The sequence below is a fragment of the Lynx rufus genome, unplaced genomic scaffold (genome assembly GCF_022079265.1).
Source record: "Lynx rufus isolate CCGP_SWC_20201006 ecotype Redwood Valley unplaced genomic scaffold, mLynRuf1.p SCAF_14, whole genome shotgun sequence".
NCBI classification, from domain to species: Eukaryota; Metazoa; Chordata; class Mammalia; order Carnivora; family Felidae; genus Lynx; species Lynx rufus.
The window spans coordinates 26,665,795-26,686,877 of NW_025814828.1; the positions used below are offsets into that span (position 1 = coordinate 26,665,795).

At 46.7% G+C, this 21,083-nt stretch overlaps 1 protein-coding gene across 6 annotated transcripts in view; it reads right to left on the minus strand.

Annotated features, from left to right (window-relative positions):
* DMD (dystrophin) overlaps nucleotides 1-21,083 on the minus strand; it is a 1,630,689-nt gene that overhangs the window by 84,296 nt on the left and 1,525,310 nt on the right. For all 6 annotated transcript variants that reach the window (XM_047076051.1, XM_047076054.1, XM_047076053.1 and 3 more), the window contains 3 exons: nucleotides 11,025-11,226; nucleotides 8,685-8,770; nucleotides 6,655-6,812 (listed from right to left, as the gene is read on the minus strand). In XM_047076051.1, coding sequence (XP_046932007.1) covers nucleotides 6,655-6,812; nucleotides 8,685-8,770; nucleotides 11,025-11,226 — 446 coding nt within the window. The remainder of the gene's footprint in view (nucleotides 1-6,654; nucleotides 6,813-8,684; nucleotides 8,771-11,024; nucleotides 11,227-21,083) is intronic.

The window sequence follows — 21,083 nt, forward strand, 5'->3', positions numbered from 1 at the left end:
CTGCAAACGGCCAGATTTCATTCTTTCTCATTGCCAAGTAGTATTCCATTGTGGATATAAACCACAATTTCTTTATCCATTCGTCAGCTGATGGACATTTAGGCTCTTTCCATAATTTGGCTCTTGTTGAAAGTGCTGCTATAAACATTGGGGTCCAAGTGCCCTTATGCATCATCAGCACTCCTGTATCCCTTGGGTAGCCATCAACAAAAGTAAAAGGCAACCGACAGAATGGGAAAAGATATTTGCAAATGACATATCAGATAAAGGGCTAGTACCCAAAATCTATAAAGAGCTCACCAAACTCCACACCTGAAAAACAAATAATCCAGTGTATAACTGGGCAGAAGACATGAATAGACACTTTTCTAAAGCAGACATCCAGACGGCCAACAGGCACATGAAAAGATGCTCAACGTCGCTCCCCATCAGGGAAAAACAAATCAAAACCACACTGAGATACCACCTCACGCCGGTCAGAGTGGCCAAAATGAACAAATCAGGAGACTATAGATGCTGGCGAGGATGTGGAGAAACGGGAACCCTCCTGCACTGTTGGTGGGAATGAAGCAGGTTCCGACTACAACACAAACCTATTTCCAAAATACTGAAGAAAATAACCATCACCTCACAGTGAGAAGTTAATGACGCAAACCACAACAAATTAAATGGAAAACTATGAAGCTAAACCCACCGTAGCTTATAATTTTAAAAACCAGCGACTGAGAAGCAATCGATGGCCAACTCACACTACTGATACTACCTCGGTTTATGAATACCAAATTGGAGTAACTTACTAATATTGTAGTTATGAGTCAATATCCATTATGAGTTCAAGGAAGCAGGAGTTCAACATTTACCACCCAAAGAGGTATAAAAAGAATGTCTTTGGACTGAAGGGCCCAGATTTTGGTTACTGAACAAGAAGCCAAACCTAAGCAAAGGAGAATTTTCTGGAGCTATTTTCAGGATGGATGGTGTAAAATGCGATCGACTGGCATGAGGAATGCTGTCACACTGGTTCCCAAGTGTCCTGGCATGGTATTTTAACACTCCTGGAGAAAACAGTATGTCAAGGGTCTCTAAAATAAAATCTACAGATGGCTAGCTATAGATAAAAGGAATTGTTAATCTTGGCACATCAGTCTCATGTTGCAAGACGCTTTAGATCACTGTAAGCTAACACTTAGTAAGTACCTACTATGTGCCTGCGGGGACTCTAAGTGCTCTGCCTCTAATGGTCACTTGGCCCTCACAACTGCCCAAAACCCAGAGGCCAGAAAGGTTCAAAAACATGTCCAGGGCAGGAAATAGCCGAGCTGGGATTTGAACCCGGGCAGTTGGCTTCAGGGCCCAGGCACGGAACCACTTGGCCACTCACTACTCCAGTTATTCTAGAATGATGGTTTACATAGGAGAGAGAGAGAGACAGACATGCTTTCGATAGTTGAGGTTGTAATTTATTCTTGTTTCTGTATCATTTTCTATTATAGCAACTGTACATAGAGGATATTCATTTTTGTCACCTGAATATAAAATTTCAGAAGACAGATGAAAAAGCAACTTAGTCGTTTTGAATGCATAAATACAACAGGAGGCAGGCAACAGATATAAAATAAACAGATTTTGGTGCCCAAGCTCCTGTAGGGGAAGCACACTGAATATCAAGTGGGTATACTTGATTCCATCTAAACAATAAAGTCCTTAAAACGTTTATAGAAGAGAACACGACAAACTATCATGGGGGAAGGGGGTACTTCTCAGGGCACTGCCACAATCCAATTTACAGGGGCACGCCTCTTTTCTGGAGTCACTTAACGGTATAAAGCTTTCCCACCTAAGAGTCACTATTAGCAGGTTTTATTTGCAGGAAGACTAGCCACCTGCAATTGGGAACTGATCTTTTATTTATCTATTTTGAGAGAAAGAGAGAGCGAGAGCGCGCACGTGGGAGGGAGGGAAAGGCAGAGAGAGAGGGGGAGACAGAGAATCCCAAGCAGGACAGCCGGATGGGGTGGGGGGTGGGGGGTGGGGGGCTTGATCCCATGAACTGCGAGATCGTAACCCAAGCTCAAAACAAGACTCGGACGCTTAACAGACTGAGCCACCCAGGTGCCCCAGGAATAGAAGGTCTTACATAAAGATCATGGGGCATGTGGGCGAGCGTGCGCACGGGTGTGGGGGTAGCGGTAAGGGTGTTCATTTATCGGTGTCATCCTATTACAACCATAACTTCATACAAAAGATCACGTTTCCTAGTTCTCTGTTCAGTCTAGTATGTGAACTGGTCCAAACCACCTATTTCCACTCAGATGGTCTAGCAGAAGGAAATACTGGCTGGGAACAGAGGGAACTTGGGCCTTCTGTCTAGATCTGACGTGCTAGAATCGCAGTAGGTGGGACGTAGTAAGTTCTGCCTCTCCGGGCTGCAGTTTTCTCATCCGAAAAAGGAGACATGTGGACAATCTCCAGTCTGGGCCGCCTGTGCAACTCAATTCTGGGACGGGCCTGGCCTCACTCAGGTCAGAAGGATCAACGTAGTCTGACAGTGGAGTTGTGTCCGTGGAATATGCAAAGAGGAACGACATGATGATGCGTTAACTGCAACAAACTAGTTTCACAACTTCACTTCTACTATCCCCACAGGGTCTGTTTCCCAGTATATGTGTGCATTGCAATAGGCTTCTAAGGTAGGAACATTACCCTGGTTGCCTTGTTTACTCTCAAGGAACGTACCGCTGTCAAACCCATAAATTTAGGGTAGATTTTCCTTTTTTAAATCCACAGGTATACCTTCATTTCCTGGCTTACTAGATAATTCCTTGAAAGACCTATACTGATTTGTAAATGGGCAAAACATCGTACCTGCACTTGATGGCGGGTTCCTTCTCTATCTGTTTTGGAGCAACGTGGGGGTTTCTTCCCCAACTTTTTTTTTTTTGACGGACATTCATATTGTTGGGGAACCATCACCACCATCCGTGTCCCGAACCGAGGGATCTGGATCTGAGCTAAGGAAACCTTGATAAGATCCCCCACTGAGCGCTGCACAGGAAAATACACCGCTCTCTTTCGGCTCCTTCTAGGCTCTTGTCTACAACCAGAAGCTACGCCTTTCTCACTGTCCCAACTCAAAAGAAGTCCTCTTCTGAAGTCACCTTCTCTTTCTGCGATACAAGGAATGCATTTGTAGAAGTTAAGTACTTTACTGCTATTTCCTTAGGTGGGTAGAAAACAGGCCTTGGAGCACAGCCTTGCTCAAAGAACCAGCCTGGCACAGTCCCAAGGTCCCTACGCTTCAAACAAAGGGCAAAGGGCATCTTCACTCGTGGTCTCCTTCACCGCGGCAGACCGCGCATTTTCATGCACGGTGCACAGTGAAAGGCAAGGTGACTGCGAAGTACACAGAAGGGATCGGTTCAACCCGATTGCCAATTACTACCCAGGTGAGAGGCTTCCCAAACCGAAGGAACAGTGCTCTGCACGCACAGAGTGAGCACGACGTCCTACTAGAAACCCCCAACTGCCAGGGCGCCTGGGTGGCGCAGCCGGTGAAGCGTCCGACTTCAGCCAGGTCACGATCTCACGGTCCGTGAGTTCGAGCCCCTCGTCGGGCTCTGGGCTGACGGCTCAGAGCCTGGAGCCTGCTTCCGATTCTGTGTCTCCCTCTCTCTCTGCCCCTCCCCCGCTCATGCTCTGTCTCTCTCTGTCTCAAAAATAAATAAACGTTAAAAAAAATTTTTTTTAAACCAGTATGAGAGCAGTAACAGCAATGACAAGGTCAGGGTACAGAGCACGGTAAGACTGGGAGGGAAGGTCATCAGACAAAAGATGTTTCTTTCTCTTAAAAAAAAAAAAAAAAAAAAAAAAAACAACTGAGTGCTTTATGTCTTTTTTCTAATTATAAACGTTCCAAGAAGAAAATTGGGAAAATACCATAGAGGAGAGAGAAGAAAATAAAATCCACCCATTACCACTGTTAGTATCTTGAAGGACCTCCCCTCCCCCCCATCCCCCCCCTCCCCCAGTCTCACCAAAGACATTCCCAAACGCTTGGAGACCAGCTAGTCAGGACACATTCAGTGAGTATGCACCGACAGACTGAGTCTGAGATTGAGAAGACAGTGTTGCTATCGCCGGGACAGAGGCATGTGTTAGGGAAGAAAGGGGACATCCGGCAGAAGGAGGCAGCATGTGAAAGCACAGGGACAGGGCTCCTGATAAGGGCACAGCATGCGGAAGGTGGAGCTTCTGTTCAGTGACAGAGTCAGAGACTAGATCTTACTCATTCTCACCGCACACATGATAATTACACGACACGACACGGCAGAAGCACTATCACTACAGCGGCAATCACGTTACGATACGTTAACGTATCAAATCAACGTGTCGTACGCCTTAAATTTACACCGTGTAACATGTCAAGTATATTTCGATTCAAAACGGAGCCCGGCCCTGCAGTGAGGGTGGTGGGGGCTGCAGCCACAGGCAGTATTGTGAGGCCCTGGGACAAGGATTCCAGTGGCCCTGATGCATGTCGGCTACTGGCCGACTTACATCCTGACCCTTACTCTCGACCCAAGCCACAATACACACAGAAGCGTGCGTGGCCGTATATATCAATGTGCGTGGGTGTGTGTGTGTGCGTGTGTTTCACAACTACAATTTGAAGAGTAACTGGGGACGCCCAGGTGGCTCAGTCGCTTAAGCATCTGGTTTTGGCTCAGGTCACGACTCTTGGTTTTGGCTCAGTTCACGATCTCCCAGTTCGTGGGATCGAACCTCGAGTCCGGCTCTGCGCTGACAACGCAGAGCCGGTTTGGGACTCGTTCTCTCTCCCTCTCTGACCCCCTCTCACACGCATGTTCGCACGTCTTCTCTCTCTCTCTCTCTCTCTCTCAAAATGATCAACGTTTTCTTTTAAATAAAGAGTAAGTGAAACTTGATTAAAGAGAAACCTGCTTAAGAAAAACAACTCAATCCATTCCAAGTCTTGTAAGTGGATTTTTAAAAAAAATGAATCTAGGTTATCTGTGGCCATTGATATTCGCTTTTACTTGTGTCTACACTCTAGAGGCTAAAAAAAAAAAAATCTAGAGGTAGTGATGGTCTATTTACATTTTGGGAAGTCTGAGTATGAGGTGGAAAAAATGCATTTATTTCCCCACATCTATGTTACATTTTTAGCTGCTGTGCCATCGCTTCATCAATGTGCCTGGTTAACTTTTAAACAATGTTCCAACTGCTTTAAACATCTAAATATTCACAATGTCCCCCCTAGGAGGCCTTCTGTGGTTTTATCCTAGTCTGTGGTCAAAGACCAGAGGCCTAACCCGGTTATCTGGTTATCTCTACAGCTAGTTCTCTTGTTCATGGGATTAGAATGGATTGAGAAATCCCATCAAAGAAAAACAGTGCTTAGCTTTTAAGAAAACCTAAAAAAACCCCAGACAACCACTGTGAATAACGTGATACTGCAAAGATCTCACTCCTTCAGTGCGGCTGGTGTTTCACCAAGAGGAGCGACCTTTGACGGACAGGCATCTGGTAACATGTATGCAAAGCCACAGAGGTCTAGCTTTGAGTCTGGTAATCCCATCCCGGAGAATTTATCTGAAGGGAAAAACTTCCATCAAGGAAAACAGCGGAATGCATAAAGATGTTTACCGCAGCATCACCGACCGTGGCGAAAATGCAAACCACCTCAGTATCCATCAGGGGAGTTCTTGGCCACTTGGGAGGAAGAAAGGGTTTTGGGGGGCACTGACTGGGATGTGGAAGAGAAACAGGGCAGGATAAGAAAGCGAACGGACAAGCCACGCGTTGCGCCGGGGACGGGACACCGGCAGGGCATAAATCTCTGACCCTGTTATGGAGGGGGTCACCGTTCAGGCCTTGGAATAGCAGAGGAACGTCCAAGCTACAAAAGGAAAACTTACTAAAAGAGAGTCATTTCAACCGCTGACCAACAGCCACTGAAAAGGAGGCTATGATGACAGAACCGAAGTGGGTCCAAAAAGCATCAAGGAAAAAATAAAAACAACACCAAAAAATTTTTAAATAAAGATAAAAAAGCTAAGGGACTGAAGACTCACCTACAAAAGTTATTTTCCTTCTTTAATTTTTAAACTGAGTTATTTTGAGGGAGAGAAAGAGAGAGAATGAATGTGAGCGGGGGAGGGGCGGAGGGTGAGAGCGAGCAAATCCCAAGCAGGCTCAGCACTGTCGGCGCAGGGCGCGATGCGGGTTGGAACTCGCACACCGTGAGATCATGACCTGAGCCGACATCCAAAGAGTCAGACGTTCAACCGCCCGAGCCACGGGGGCGCCCCTATTTTCTTGTTTACCAAGGATTTCTGTGGCTGGAGATGTATTTCGTCCCTTGCTGAACCACCGCAGACACTCTCCCCTCCCGGCACCCTAGTAACCAGGGGGGGGGGTCCCTGCCGGAGAGAGATTTTTTTTCTCCTCCCCCTGTACCCTCCTGTCTCTCAAAACCCAGAGTCCAGAAGCCACTGCCCACAGAGGTCTCAAGCACCAATCCCCTACCCACCTGCCTGCGCAGCAGCTAACGCAACAAACTCGAGTTGCCCGTTTTTGTTTTCAATTTCTGAAACACAAAAAAGGAACCTGCGACTTAAGAAGGTAACTCACAAACTGGAAGCAGCTTCTGACACTCGGCTCGATGTTACTGCCCCCGAAGGATGCGACTTCACCCAACTGCCTCGGGATCTGGATAGAGTCGTGCAGGAGGAGGCCCAGCCTGCGCTGGTCACAAAATCCTGTGGAGCTTGCCACTTGCTTGAAAAGGTCTACGAATGGAAGACGAGAAGTTCAACAACCAAGAAGCAGCATCGAGCGGATGCTAGCAAAACCTCCCAACCCTGATCCCGGGACTCGTTATGAACAGGAGCCCATAATTCCACGGAGAGCGGTTCCTTCTAATTCATGTGAATCCGGACATTTACTATTTTTATGGATCAAGTTAATCATCACTGTGTATATACAAAATGTGACAGCTTTTAAATAAGCTACGGCCCTGCGAGAAATGCAAGTTTACATACAGTTTTGACAACTGAATTTTTCCTAAGCCCAAACATAGTCCTCTGGGAGATATTTTATATCTAAGATATAACCACTGTCAGAAAATAAATATCTTAGCAGAAAGAACCACGTAACTGGTCCAAAGCACCATCCCCTTTGGACATCAGAGATTCAAAAATGTACCCAAATGGGAACTTCTTTATGAAGTCCTAAGATCACGGAGTCTTGTATGTGCTCCCAAAGGAGGCTGTACGTATTGGTAAATTAGCGCCCGTCACTCAATACAGTCAATGTTTTAATGGACGTCTATCTTTTTGGCTGAAGAACAATATCCCCCTTGAGGGCAGGGACCGTGTTTGGTCAGCCATGTGCCACAAGCATCACGGAATGAGTGACCAGCCTTTCACCATCTCTCCAATACACACGGATTTTTTTTTTTCAAAATTATGAATTATTTTCACATATCCCACTTTAAAGTTAATGTTTTTGCTTCCGCAGCCTTAAAATATGTTCCCTCTTAGTTATCTGAAACACAGGCTCAAAGCACCCTTTGGTATTACGTTGTGCCATTGCTATACCACTGATAAGGTTAGATCTTAAACTAACCTGTAAGTAACTCCACTGTTTAAAGGGGGAAAACCCATAGACATACTCTACTGTATCCAAAATACCTTTTTTAAATGGTTAATGAAAGCCGTTGGGCTATTTTTCTTTGGATCGGGGGATAAAAAAAAACCCGAAGCGGAACTACATAAAAGTGAGAGCTAAAAGGGCTTGTGTATTTTTTGTGGCTTCCTCCTGGGGCGAAATGAGTGGTTTTGGAGAAATTCAATCTCTTTTATCTCCTGCCCATCCTTAAACTCAGCACATCTCATCCCTGCGTGGCTAGGCCTTAGGGGAAAAGACAAACGGCAGGACAGGCTCCGATTGCTTAACACTCCCACCATAAAGACTTCTTACAAGCATATAAAGGGCGAAAACCAAGTACAGTCTCTCACAGTGGGAACGGATGGTTGTTTAGTCACCGCGACCATTTTTTCTCCTCTAGCATTTGCTTTTAATTTGGATGCACCAGATTTAAGCCGAAGAACCCAAGAGCTAACCAGAAGGAAATTCTATAAGGTGATATTTACCCCGTAAGAAACGGCACACTATCAGTTTCTCAAGTAATAAAATGGAAGTCACGTCACAGATCTGGAGATGTCTGTACAACTTGCCGTAAGATGATTATAAAATAAACAATGTTTCTGGAACACGAATGCCAGAGAGCACTCTTTACATAAGAATCCAAAGCGTCAGCAAGTGTACAGGTTAAACCTTCACATTCTTTTTTTGTGACTCCGGCGAAGGGGTTAGGAAATCAGACTTTATCCTCTAGGAACATGTGTTTTATTCGGACACAGTCAATGTCATGTAAAATCATACTTGGACGGGAGAAGTTAATCCTCATTCTCTATTGAAATACCTGCAATGGAATGTGTGACAGGGAAGGGCACAAATCAAGGCTGGGGACTCTCAAAGCAGTTCTACATCTTATGGGAGGAGCCTACTGTCAAATAAGAACACTAGTCATTCCCCCTCTAAAACTGGGGTAATTAGGCAACGTTAATAAAAAAGGAGAGTTAATACACATGACTTACATCTGTACTTGTCTTCCAAATGCGCTTTACACAGAGAAATGATGCCAGTCTTAAAAGACAGGACCCGGATCCTCCCGGTTCGTCCCCTATTATGAATAATCAGACCAAAAAAGAAAACAAACAAACAAACAAAAACCATTACCGACACGTTACTAGACGGTAAACACTTCTTAAGAAAAAAAGCCTTGGACGTGGGAACTCTAGTGACCACGGTTTTAGGAACCCAATCGTCTTGGTAAGATTTGCTGACAGCTTTTCGGTTCATCATCTCTTTCTCTTCATTATCTTCCTTACCTGTTCGGCTGATGGCCTAGAATGCAATGGAAATCTGACCACTTTGACCAAAGAACGATGACCAAGTTTGCAATTCTTAAAAGCCCTTACTTGAATTGTAACAGTGGCTCTACATAAAAAGGATAAAAATTATCCTTCTATTCAATGGAGAGTCACCTGGGTTTAGGTTGGTCAGTGGAAGAATTCCTACTGCGCGCTTAAGTTATTTTGGCCACGGAACCACGTTGCCTGTTGTGGTTACGAAAGCCAAAGAAATACCAGCAACTGACTTGCTGTGCCCTCTTGAACACTCTTAGACTTGGATCAGACTGCCCCTCGTTGAGAAGAAAATCGCTCACGTCAGGCCACGTGACACATAATACGAAATATGTACGTTTATCTCCCTGAGAAAAATACAATATCCTCTATTAGAGAACAATCAAATGTATGATCTTAAAGAGCAATTTTAAAAACAACCTACCGCTGAATCAATGTTTGAAATATATTTACACTTTCGTTTTACATATAAAGCTGAAATAAAGCATTCCACATGACAAACTTAAAATGGCTCATTTTATCCACGGGGGAAAAAATGATCCCGAAGAATGAAAAATTTCTCCTTCTGTAGAAAATGATTTTCAATAATTGGCACCTTTTATTTTGTTATGGGAAGAAAGTAAACTTTGGACGGTGGTTAAAAAGAGAAGGAGAGAGGGACTGTGGCGTAATTCTCCCATCTAGCACAGCAAAACCACAAAGGATAGGTCCCAACTGGGGTCATTTTTGGTGAACAACATGCTCAACTTTTCACTGGTATAGCTGCCTAAAACCCTTGGCCGAAGAGAAATCCGGGAACTTAAGGCGTTAACACAATTACCATGCTTGGAGATTTTCTCCTTGTGCCCCTCTTTAAAAAAGGCAAATCAAAGTTTTAATGAATAAACTTCATGAACTCTAACTCAGGTCTTCAAGCGGTTAAAACCGTCCCCAAGTAATTTTGAGGCAGGTGGAAGGGACCGTATATACACTCAGAATCCATTCATATGTCATCTACAAAGAACACGGTACCAAAATAAACGTGCGGGAACAACTGAGCACGAACCCTTATCAGAGCCAAATTTAAGTGTAATCCACAATCAAAAGCCAGTATGTTCAAGGGCTCGGTAAATAATTATCAGAATTACACAGCCAGATGGTCTTGGAATTCAAAAAGCACTACCTGATCACAACGACAAAGAAAGAGGTGTACGTCTTAATCACAGAAGTGGCAAAACTCTACGACAAAGGCAAAAGGCAAAACAGTTGATATGCAACTCCTTTCAGAAAGCCTTCCCCGATTTCCAACTGGGGAATACGTTCTTGTTTGCATGTGAAATGAGGCATGTAATCACTGGGAGGTCCAAGAAGAATTCGGTCAAAATGAAGACCAATTCTGCCGGCTGCCTTCGTCAACTGTCTTCATTAAGCTCAAGACAAAAACTAGAACCGGGGATACCTCATGTGGGCAATCCGAAGCAAAAAGAAAACCAAGTCCTCTCTAAGAGAATGATCAACTGGAGATGCCAAATGGAAACCTGGCACAGCGTTATAAGGCCTCCTCAGTTTGAAGAGCCCCGTTTGCTCCATGAAGGGCTCGCTCTCATTTTTTTTGGCTCACCAATTCACAACGTTCTGCAAAAACCTCCGGGGTGTGAGCGAACACTATTCCGATCTGGTGACAGGTGCGTCAGCGTCTCCAGGAGCACATCCACTGCTGCCAGTGAGTGGGAGCCGCTCCCGAAGTGGATGGAAGAATTCAAATTACACGGGCAAGAAAAGGCTACACACTGACTCATTCTACTATTTGAAAAATGAGTGTCTCCGGGTTTTGTTTGTTTTCTGAGAGCCACGCACATTCTAGCTCTTACGTCCCAGTTCATCAAAATATGTTTCAGCTTCAACAAATGCAAACCTGATGTATCACACGGACAGCATTAGGTCACGGGGCCTCATGAACCTTTCATCCTGAGGACAGGATTTCCAGACTGGGGCCCCTGTTGTGATGCTAATTACACTGGCCATACGTACGTGTCATAGACATTCAGCAGCCAATTGAGACACATATCCACGCAGAGAGGGACGTTGACCAGATTGTTGTGCTCTTGTTCCAGGCGATCATAGATAGTGGTCAGACAATTTATGACCTGCAGGATGTCCATGGGCTGGTCATTTTGCTTGAGGTTGTGCTGGTCCAAGGCATCGCACGCAGCTGACAGGCTCAAGAGATCCACTGCAAAAGCCACATAAAATCACAAGTGATTCCGAGGGGGAAATCCTCCTTTTTCCCTTTCCTTTGAAAATCCTGTTCAGGTTATTTCGCACCCTTGAGTGAACACCTAACCTGAACCCTACCCTCTTTCAAAATTGGCTTATCTTCACCCCGCCCAGCTCGAAGTTTGATGACTGGAGTAGTGGTGATCTGAGGTTATGGTCGAATCTCACCGGCACCGGGGGAAGAATGTGGGTAGGGAAAGTTTCCGTTCCTGAAGTATGGGGGTACTGGAGAGTTAAGGGGACCTAGAGTGTTCTATGGGAACAGAGTCATTTGCACATTCTGTATAAGAAAGAATCTGTAGTTTACTAGAGATTTCGAAAGAGTTCCTGACAATACTGTTTCGGATTTGTATTACAGAAGGTCGGTTTGATTAATCTGTATGGTTAGGGTTGTGTAAACTCTATTTCCAGCTACACATTTATAATCATTAAGCGATTTTTGCCTTGAAATATCGGTCACCTCACAATCTGTCTGCTACTTTAGTATTAGGTGAAAAAATCATCAACTTGACTAAACTTTTCAAAAGGAGAACTAAGTGTACAATCTCTTCAGCTTTTCGACCCGAGGCTCACTTCTTTCTTTCACCTTCAAATTATATTTTACAGTATCTTTTCAAGTCCTCTAAGAACTTCATAAGATGGGGGGCTGGGGGGGGTGCGGTTTCCCTTGGTCAGAAGTGGTATTTAGTCATATGCTGAAAGACGAAAATTTAACGAAAGAGAAACCTCAACCTGGTCCAGCATCAGCACAGCGCAAGCTTTCCTCCCAAGTGTCACGGGAAGATGCCTTGCAAACAATCGACGGTCATTAAGTACATCTCTCGCCCAACTAGGGGGAGGGGGCAATACAATTGTAAATGTAACTGCAGATAAACATAGACCATCCCAGTCAGTAAAGAGCTTGCCCAGGGCTCAGTGGACGCACAGTTAAGGGCCCGAGTGCAAGGGCCCGAGTGCATTTTACTAACTATTTGTGGGCAGTGCTAATTAAATGTTAAGGAAAACAAACTGGGGTTAAAATCCTCCGTAGGGTGGTGTGCGTTTTTCTCTTTTATGAAAGAAAAGCAGTAACCTCTGGAGTTTCCCTAGAAGCGAGAAAGAGGCCTGGTAGAAGAAGCAGGAGGGGATTTTCTCTTCCTTCGCAGTCAGTAAAGCTCTGTGCTCCCAAGCAGTCGGCCTCACGTGCCAGGGACTAGCCCTCACCCTGACAAAGCAAAGGCCCCGCTCCTTTTGTGTTACAGTACTCTCGAGATAAAGAAATGACCTCTTTACGTGGAAGCCGAGGCCTGATTTAAAGTGGCACAAAAGAACCTAACTCGATGTGAGAGGGAGGCAGGTAGGAAAAAGAAGCAAGAATTAAAAAACTAATAACGCAAACAGGCAGGAGGCCCCGAGGAGGGAAGGCCCAGCGGGCGACACCGCAAGGGAGACTAGAGAGAGGGACAGAGAGCAAAGACTCCAGCTTTCATCCTCTCTTCTGCACGCTGGACTTCCTCAGAGGGCAAATGCCAACAGGCCAGGGAGCGAGAACACTGAGAGAGGCAGCTCACCGTTTCCATGAGCGAAAGAGAAGAACGGATTTCTTCCAAACACCAATATTCTCAGCAGGATTCCCTGTCAACTGAAGGAAGCTCTGGGTGGTTTGGAGTTTTTCTACTATTTTCTTGTGACTCTGCCTTCATCATTATAAATGTTTTGCCTTCGACCCAAGGATACACGAACTAACAGGTGGGAACCGTGAGACTCCTTTTTGTATCAAGCGTCTAATTTGCTCGCGCGACGGAAGCAAACGGACCAGTAGCAAAACTGCATGAATTTCTCTTCACCGAGTCTCCTCTCATCTCTGTACAGGTGAATGGGTAACACAGAGAACAGAAACTCTGGGGTATAAATAGCTCCAGAGGGGAGCAAGGCAATTGCTCTGAAATAACAGGAGGAGAGATGACATAGTTAGAGAAATACTGTGTGCTGAGCTCTGCTGAAACCAGATGTGGCTCAACATGAGAACGATCCATCACAGAAGGCCGGAGAACACATCTCCGCCAAACAAACGCATCCAAAAGAACGCCACTTTCATGGGACATTTTTTCCCAAGGCTTCTATTTAGGTATCCATAGCCAAGGCTACGGGCTTGACCAGAGGTGAGAAAATCGATAGGGACAATTTAACTGCCACACACACAGGCACTTAGGTGTTCAAAACGACCGCCTTCAAGAATACACGGAGATTATTTGATGAAACATTAAACATAATGACTGACTGGTTTCTAGAAGCCTCAAAAAACAACCGGCAGACACAATTCTGTGAAACTACTCTTCTACCTCAAACTAGGAATTTCCATTGGGGGATGAATACATGTACCTTTTAACTAGGGAATGGATTTTAAACCTGTATAAAAACCCAAGTATGTGCTAATACACCCACTCTTTCAAAAAGTATTTGTACGGTACAGGATGCTATAGGTTTTGACACCGCTGAGGAAAAAGGGACCATTTGGTGGTGTCCTTCTGCATGAGGGCTGTGGGGTTGAGAGAGGGTGGTGGGGACAGGACCAGCTCTCCGGGACCCTCTCTGCCCTGTAGGAAAAGCAGAAAATGAAGCAGGGGTAGGGGTGAGGGGGGCCTAAGCACAGGATCCCATTAATGGTTCCTGAGGCTCTGGTTGTGACGAATCGCCCTTTCAACATTCTAGGTTCAATACCTCTAGTCCTTTCTACAAATGCCACAAGTGAGGAGCTGAAGGCCAGATTTTTTTTTTTTTTTTTTTTTGCCTTTTACTGAACCATAGGCTCAGAAAACTAGAAAGCACCTTTAGAATCGTTCTGCAGTTGAGAAAACGGAGATCAGAGATCAGAAGACTCGCTCTGGGTATGATAGCAGGACACATGGAGGGACATATGGAAGAACCCAGGAGCGCCTGGGTGGCTCGGTTGGTTAAGTGACTTCAGCTCATGATCACGGTCGTGAGATGGAGCCCTGTATTGGGATTCTCGCCGCGCTTTCTCCGCTTGCGCGCTCCCCCTCCCCCGCCTCAAAATAAATAAATACACATATAAAAAAGAGAAAGCAGAAAGGTAGGTTGCAGAAGGGGCCCGTTTAGACTTTACAGAAAAAGGAAACCATCCCACATTCTCTAGCAGTGAGAACAATGGGAGGAAAAAGAAATCCGAGAAAGTTGGTTACAGTAAGTCCCACGGTGCCCACATTACCCCCAGCTCATTCCACGGGTCGCCCCTGAGACTCTGTGCTAGTGTGTAAACCATCCTGTAACCTAACTTGCGCCCTTCTAGAAGCCTCTGACGCTTCGGGCTGAAGGACTCTGCAAGCACATCGCTGCCCAGCAAGAAAGTCACTGCGCTTTGATGTGGTTATCTGTGCTGTGAGGGTTAATTTCAGAGGCCCTGGCGTTGGCCTAACATGTTTTTTTGTTGTTGTTCTGCTCAAAGAGCGACACGATGCAGAGCCTTGATCAAAGCAGTGAAAAGAAGCGCCTTACTGTGTTGACGTGCAGCCATGGGTTACACGTCATCGTTACGGTTCATTGCTCGACGTCACCCTGACCATTTTTATCTGGTTTGGGGACTGGCTATGTGGGAAGAATAGGCTCCGATTACCAGAAGGCTTCGCGAAACCCTGTGTGAGATTCCACTATGCGCTCCCTGGTTTCCCAAGTGGTCTGGGCGCACAGGGGTGGTTCTCGATGCAAGAGACAAGGGGCGTCCCGGTACCACCTTTACAGAGAGGGCACCTGGAGCTCACACCTGGCCTCCCCGGGCCCTCTGCTGTGAGGCAGCCTGTGGTTTTGATGCATATCCTGCATGTTGTAGCCTTTTCCAGTGGTGAACTGTAAATTCTGAAGCCCTGTCATGTGGGTTCCGTGAGTCGGCTGAGCAACTGAGCCCCAACTGCCACTCCCAGTGCAATCAGCGTCAGAAGTCAGATAGTTTAGAAGACCCTCCCACTCACCCTTAGCTCAAACTATGGCTACAGGATTACTGAAAAAGAAAAAAACAAAAACAAAAACAAAAGATGATTGTGAAAAAAAGGGACAAAAACGAACTGCTGATGATGGTGGCCAAGCTACCCTTGATCGCAAGCAGCACCGGCTTTGAAACTGGCTACCGATGTTAGAACTTTCCAGTGCAATCTAGACATGACAGAACCTGAACCTCAGGCGCTCACAGAAGGGATCAGAGAAGAGCTCAAGGCCACAGCAGGTCTGCTCCAGATTCGGTTCCTTGGAAGCATTAGCAAAGCTCAAGGAAGTTCAGAACCGCCGTCCAGTGAGCTTCACTCTCACTGGCCTGCAGGTGGAGACGTAACCAAAGGAACGTGGGCAACGCGCACTTTGATAAATGGGCTACACCCGAGAGACCACTGGCACTTAAAAAGATAATTCAAGTGGGGAACACCCACAGGTATTCCCTAACTCACCACATTTTCTTTTTCAAAGCCATCCCTAGCAGTCCCTGAACTGGGGCTACAATTAAGGGTCTCAAAGGCTGATAAATTCTGCAAGAGGATGTTATGGCTATTACTTGGAACGTTGAGTGTAAGAATTGCACGGGGACTGACAGAAGGGATCACTCCTTCCCCACCCCTCAACTAATTGGGGCTGACTGTCACAAATGTTTCGTTGCCCAGAAACAGGGTAACCCCCTTTTTCTGTACTCATCCACTCTGACCCTTTACCACTGGGAAGGGATTGAAGGGGCAGCCCGGGCACGCCTTATCTTGCTACCAGCTCAACACGGACTAGCCAAGTGGCTGAACCCAAGGGACATACACCGTGTGGGGGTGGAAGGTCTGGACTAAAATTAATGATGCTGAAGAAAGGGCACGCTGGTGCCGAGAGGAACAAAGCCACACCGTGGGTGTTAAAAAGGGAAAATCTAACATAATGTTGGTGCCTAGAAAGAGGCTTAAAATACGCTCCCTTAGGTATGAGTCAACTCTCGAAAGAATCTGGAGTGGGAAAAAAAAAAAGTCAAGAAGTGAACAGGACAACTGGCCAATCTATCGAACACCCTGGATTCTGACTGCGACCATGAGTCTACGGAGCACTATTAAAATGGCTATGTTTGGGGCGCCTGGGTGGCTCAGTCGGTTAAGCGGCCGACTTCGGCTCAGGTCATGATCTCACGGTTCGTGAGTTAGAGCCCCGTGTCGGGCTCTGTGCTGACAGCTCAGAGCCTGGAGCCTGGTTTCAGATTCTGTGCCTTCTTCTCTCTCTGACCCTCCCCTGTTCATGCTCTGTCTGTCTCTGTCTCAAAAATAAATAAACATTAAAAAAAATTAAAAAAAATAAAATAAAATAAAATAAAATGGCTATGTCTTTTGGTTCTCATTTCACAGGACACATCTGTTATTAAAGACCTGCGCTGGAAAGTATCCTAGGGGAATATTTACCCAGTCAAATCTGGGGAACACTGATTTCTAATAACCTGAAAGAACACTGTGTGGTCATTGCGATGGTAAAGGTTTAATTAAGAAGGGTATTTGCTCTATGGTAGAAGGTTTATATGCTCCGTGTCTCATCTGTCACAATATTACATGTAAAAAACAATAGCTATTTGACCCATCATTATGTGAGAAAAGCCACAGTCGGGCAGAGGGACACTCTGATCACTGAGGAATATTAGTTTAAATTGATGGGCCTGCTTCCCTGTGATGAAAAGCCAGGAGTCTGAGGTGGACAGTAATAGAGATTTCTGGGACATATGCCCACCAACATCTGTTTAGGAGTGACCACTATTCGTATGATGTTAGCCTGGGTGACTCGGTATTTTTTGCATCTTGCATTCATTTCCTACTTAGAGTACAGATGTCAGTACACGATGACAACAATGGACCAAAGAGCATGGGACCACATGAAAAGAGAGAGAATGAAAGGAGAATTAGGAACTGGGCAAGGAATAGCCAGCCAGAGACAATCTGCTTGGAATGGGAAAAGAACGGATGGAAAAGACCTCCCAGTGCGAAGAGAGTACTTGGTGGGCACACAGATCCAGAAGGAAGGTGAAGGATGGCCAGCCTACTAATGCCATGAACGGAAACGAAACCACCCTCAGCACCACCACTCGGGCCAACCACTCTTCCCCTAGCGTGCACCTCACGGGTATCGGAACACGCTGAATAGGACTATGGTATCTCCCCTGTGAGCGAGGGAAGAGAGAGAGAGAGAGAGGGAGGGAGGGAGGGAGAGAGAGAGAGGGGAGTCCTGTTACAGGAGCCCTCTTTGGGGGCACCAGGATCTGTGAAGCCACGTAAGCGGAGAAAATGAGCTTGGCTCCAGTCCTCAAGATGGTTTTGAATCCTGAAATAACAGAGACCTGGCCTCTAACCCATGTGGATAAGGATGGGTAAGCTACGCTCTCATGGATGCTGGGAGTCTTTGTTAGCAACTGAACCCTGTCGCAGGCCACCCGGGGTGCCCTCTCCAAAGGTGAGGCGCATCCACCAAGAAGGGAGCAAAATCTTTCACCTGCTTCATCGTGGTGAGGCTGAGTCTGGCAGCTGTGACTTGATTCAGACAACTCCAGGCTGTACAAAATCTCTCTACTATGTGATTCAGTTGCCGAACAGAAGCAAATTGTTCTCGATTTCTTGTTTGCAGAATATTTGTCACATTTACCAACTGCAGTATATTTAGCCTTATGGTCTGGGCTCTCTCCAACCCACCACAGGCTCATCAACTAATACGTGTGCTTTGTGAAGCGCCTTGTTTTCTTTCTGCTCTCAGAAGTTGGCTATATTTTTAATTTTAGAAGCCACACACCTAAAGGATGTCACGAGAACAGAAGACTGAGAAGAAGCTTAGATGATCTTCTTCCGAACTTTCGGGGGGGTGGGTATTGGCCATATGAACCAGCTTATAAATCCCTCTTACCAAGATTTTCTCTTTGTCTCTGCTTTTCCTTCGAGTTTAATTTTCATTCACAGTGCGTCGAAAGGCACTATGGAGTCATGCAACATTAAACCGATTACAAACTGGGGACACTATACGCCGATGGTGAAGCTCCCAACTTAAACAGCAAATGCTCTATGGTGGATACAAGTGTGTTACTCGGGTTTCTGCAATATTGGCGCTTTGATAATAAAGTGAAAAAACATAGAAGACCAAGGGTTTTAATGGAGGTAGCACTGCCTATTTCCTAAGGCATCAGTAATTCCAACTCTCCGCTGGCATCAGGAGATCCCTGAGATAACACCATTAATTTTCATTAAAGCAAAAGTTGGCAGAAGCGACCTCTGGTTGGAAAAGCTAGCCAGGACAAGTTTTATTTGCCTGTTCCACAGACAGTAGCCCTTTCTCATGGCTTTCCAGGCACAGAGATGACAGCACGGGAGGAAGATAAACCTAAGCAAACAGCGAGTGAAGAGGAAATTCTTCAATCATCTACTGAACAGTTAAGTACTGTGACCACAGAGCTTTTCAATAGGGAACGGAGAGGCACTCTCCTCATTCTATAGTCCTACCACACGTGGAACCCTCCAGCCACGTATGAGAATCCAGCAATTAACTGAGATAAATACACCCTCGTTGGGCTATCCCGCAACCTTTTTCAAAGAGGACAAAAGTCGTGCTCAGAAAGGACAGGCTGAGAGTTTCAAATCTGTTTACAAGTGGAAAGTCCACATCCGACGCTCGGAGCTTCACTTCACTACGAGGCTATAACCTCAAGCGGCCGGACTTTTTTCTAGTATCCAATTCCCCCACTTTCCCAACATTTATTGGAAATTTTGACATATGTTGAAGTGACAGAAAATGAGACATATTTGTGAAGAGAATCACGATTTAACAGGAGAAGCGCAGACTGTCTAAATCCGAGGTACAAAGCGACGTTACGGGAAGAGATGGTCAGTATGAGGTTTCCCATCTCGCCTATTTTGGGGCCTTTTCAGAGTGTGACTTTTAGGACCTCCCAGAAATATACTATATACTATAAAACCTTTAGAGTAACAGGTTCATAATTATCCCTTTACCAATGGAAAGCATTACCTCTTTCCAGCTATGGTACATTAACAGGTCCCGGAGGAAATCCCAGGCCTGGGGAGCCCTTTAAAAACCACTTAAACTTGGCAGCTATGTAGCTGAAAAGTGACAGCTTCAGACTATAAGCTACAAGGAAATGGAAGCGTCAACTTACTTCTGTTCATGCATCCATTCCATGAAAAAACATCTTGAATCGTACTGTGTGCCAGGCTTCGTGCTAAGCACCGGAGAGGCCCAGATAAAGAGGAACACAGACGCTCTCCTGCCAGGGGAATTCACTTCTGGGACAGCTCTTCCTCATCTCTGGGGACCAAGCCACATGCCAGCGACGCTCCTGGGCCGCCTGCTAGAGCCTCTGCAGACCCCGGGGTCAGGCGCCTTCATTTCTGAAGACTCAGCAGCCCAGGTTCACAGCTCTCTCTTCCCCAGTCCTGGCCCCCCCCCTCCGGAAGACCCCAACATGGGCGGAGCTGACGTGTCGGCCCTTCTTGCCTCACCTCCCTGCGTTCCTGTTTCATCTCCATGCAAGTTCACATCTACTCCACCCACTCAGGCGGTCACAGCCTGCACCTAGTCACCTGGACTTGTTCCACAGCGTTTAGCTATGCTCCTCTCCGACCACAGCCTCTCGGCCTTCCAGGGACTTCCACACCAGCTCTTCCTCGAGCTCCCCCAACGGTCAGCCTCTTGATCCTTCTCCCTCCCGATGACCAGCTTGCACGTGAATCCACAGCTCCTCTGCCCCAACGTGGCCTCGACAGACATCCCTTCAACCACCGAACCGTTCTTTTGCCCAAATCCTCACTGCTCTTGCCCAGCTGTCCTCTGCCCACCTGGGCTGGACCCACCCGGCCCCCGAGTACTGAGCGAGCCCGGACAAAGGCCACAGCCGTGCAGACGGGGACCGGGGCAGAACACCGAGCAGACCGGGCTCCTAATGCTGCTGCTCACACTGGCCCTCTTCTCACCAATGCTCCAGAACCGGGAACCCACGCACAACAACCCTCTCGCCTTCGGCTCCCCATCGCAGCAGAGAGAAAACAAACCTCTACATGGCTTCCCACAGCTCCCCCCCGCTGGGTCTCCTTAGCTACCCGGACCCGCACACATCCCTTCCTCGCCGCCCCCCATTACAGCAGCAGAGAGGTGCCCATTCCTTCTCTTGGATCCCACGTTACCTCCCCTAGGCTCCCAGAACTCCCATTGTTTCTTATCTCATCCTCGCCTCTCCTCCTCAGTGGACTCGGGGGCAGCCGGGTGGCTCAACTGGTTAAGCCTCCAACTCTTGACCTCGCTCCGGTCAGGATCTCGTAGTTTGTGAGATCGAGCTCCATGCCGGGCTCCGCATGGACCGTGCAGAGCCTCCTGGGGACTCTCTCGCCCTCTCTCTCTCTCAAAATAAATACATGTGTAACTAGACTCAAGTGTCTCTCAACTTCTCAGTATGCCCACTTCATGTACTCTGTCCGGACCAGCTAACTACCACCCCTCGTCCTATCTCCTTCAAAGTAAGCGTCTCCAAGAACTGGCCATGACAACCATCTTTTCGTCCCCTTTGCACGTACTTTTGAGACCACTTCACCACCTCCCCCACGCGTCTAACAACCTCCCTGGAGCAACCGACTCCTTGCTGCAAAATCCACGGGGCACTCGTGCCAACTCCATGCTGGCCTCCCATCGACATCTGCCCCCCAGTAGCCGGCCATTTCTTTCCTCCACACCATACACGGCCCTCTCGCTCTTGGGATCTTCCTTCTCCCCCGCGGGCCTCTCCTCTGCAGTTCCCTCTGCACACTGTTCGTCCCCTGTTGTAAACAC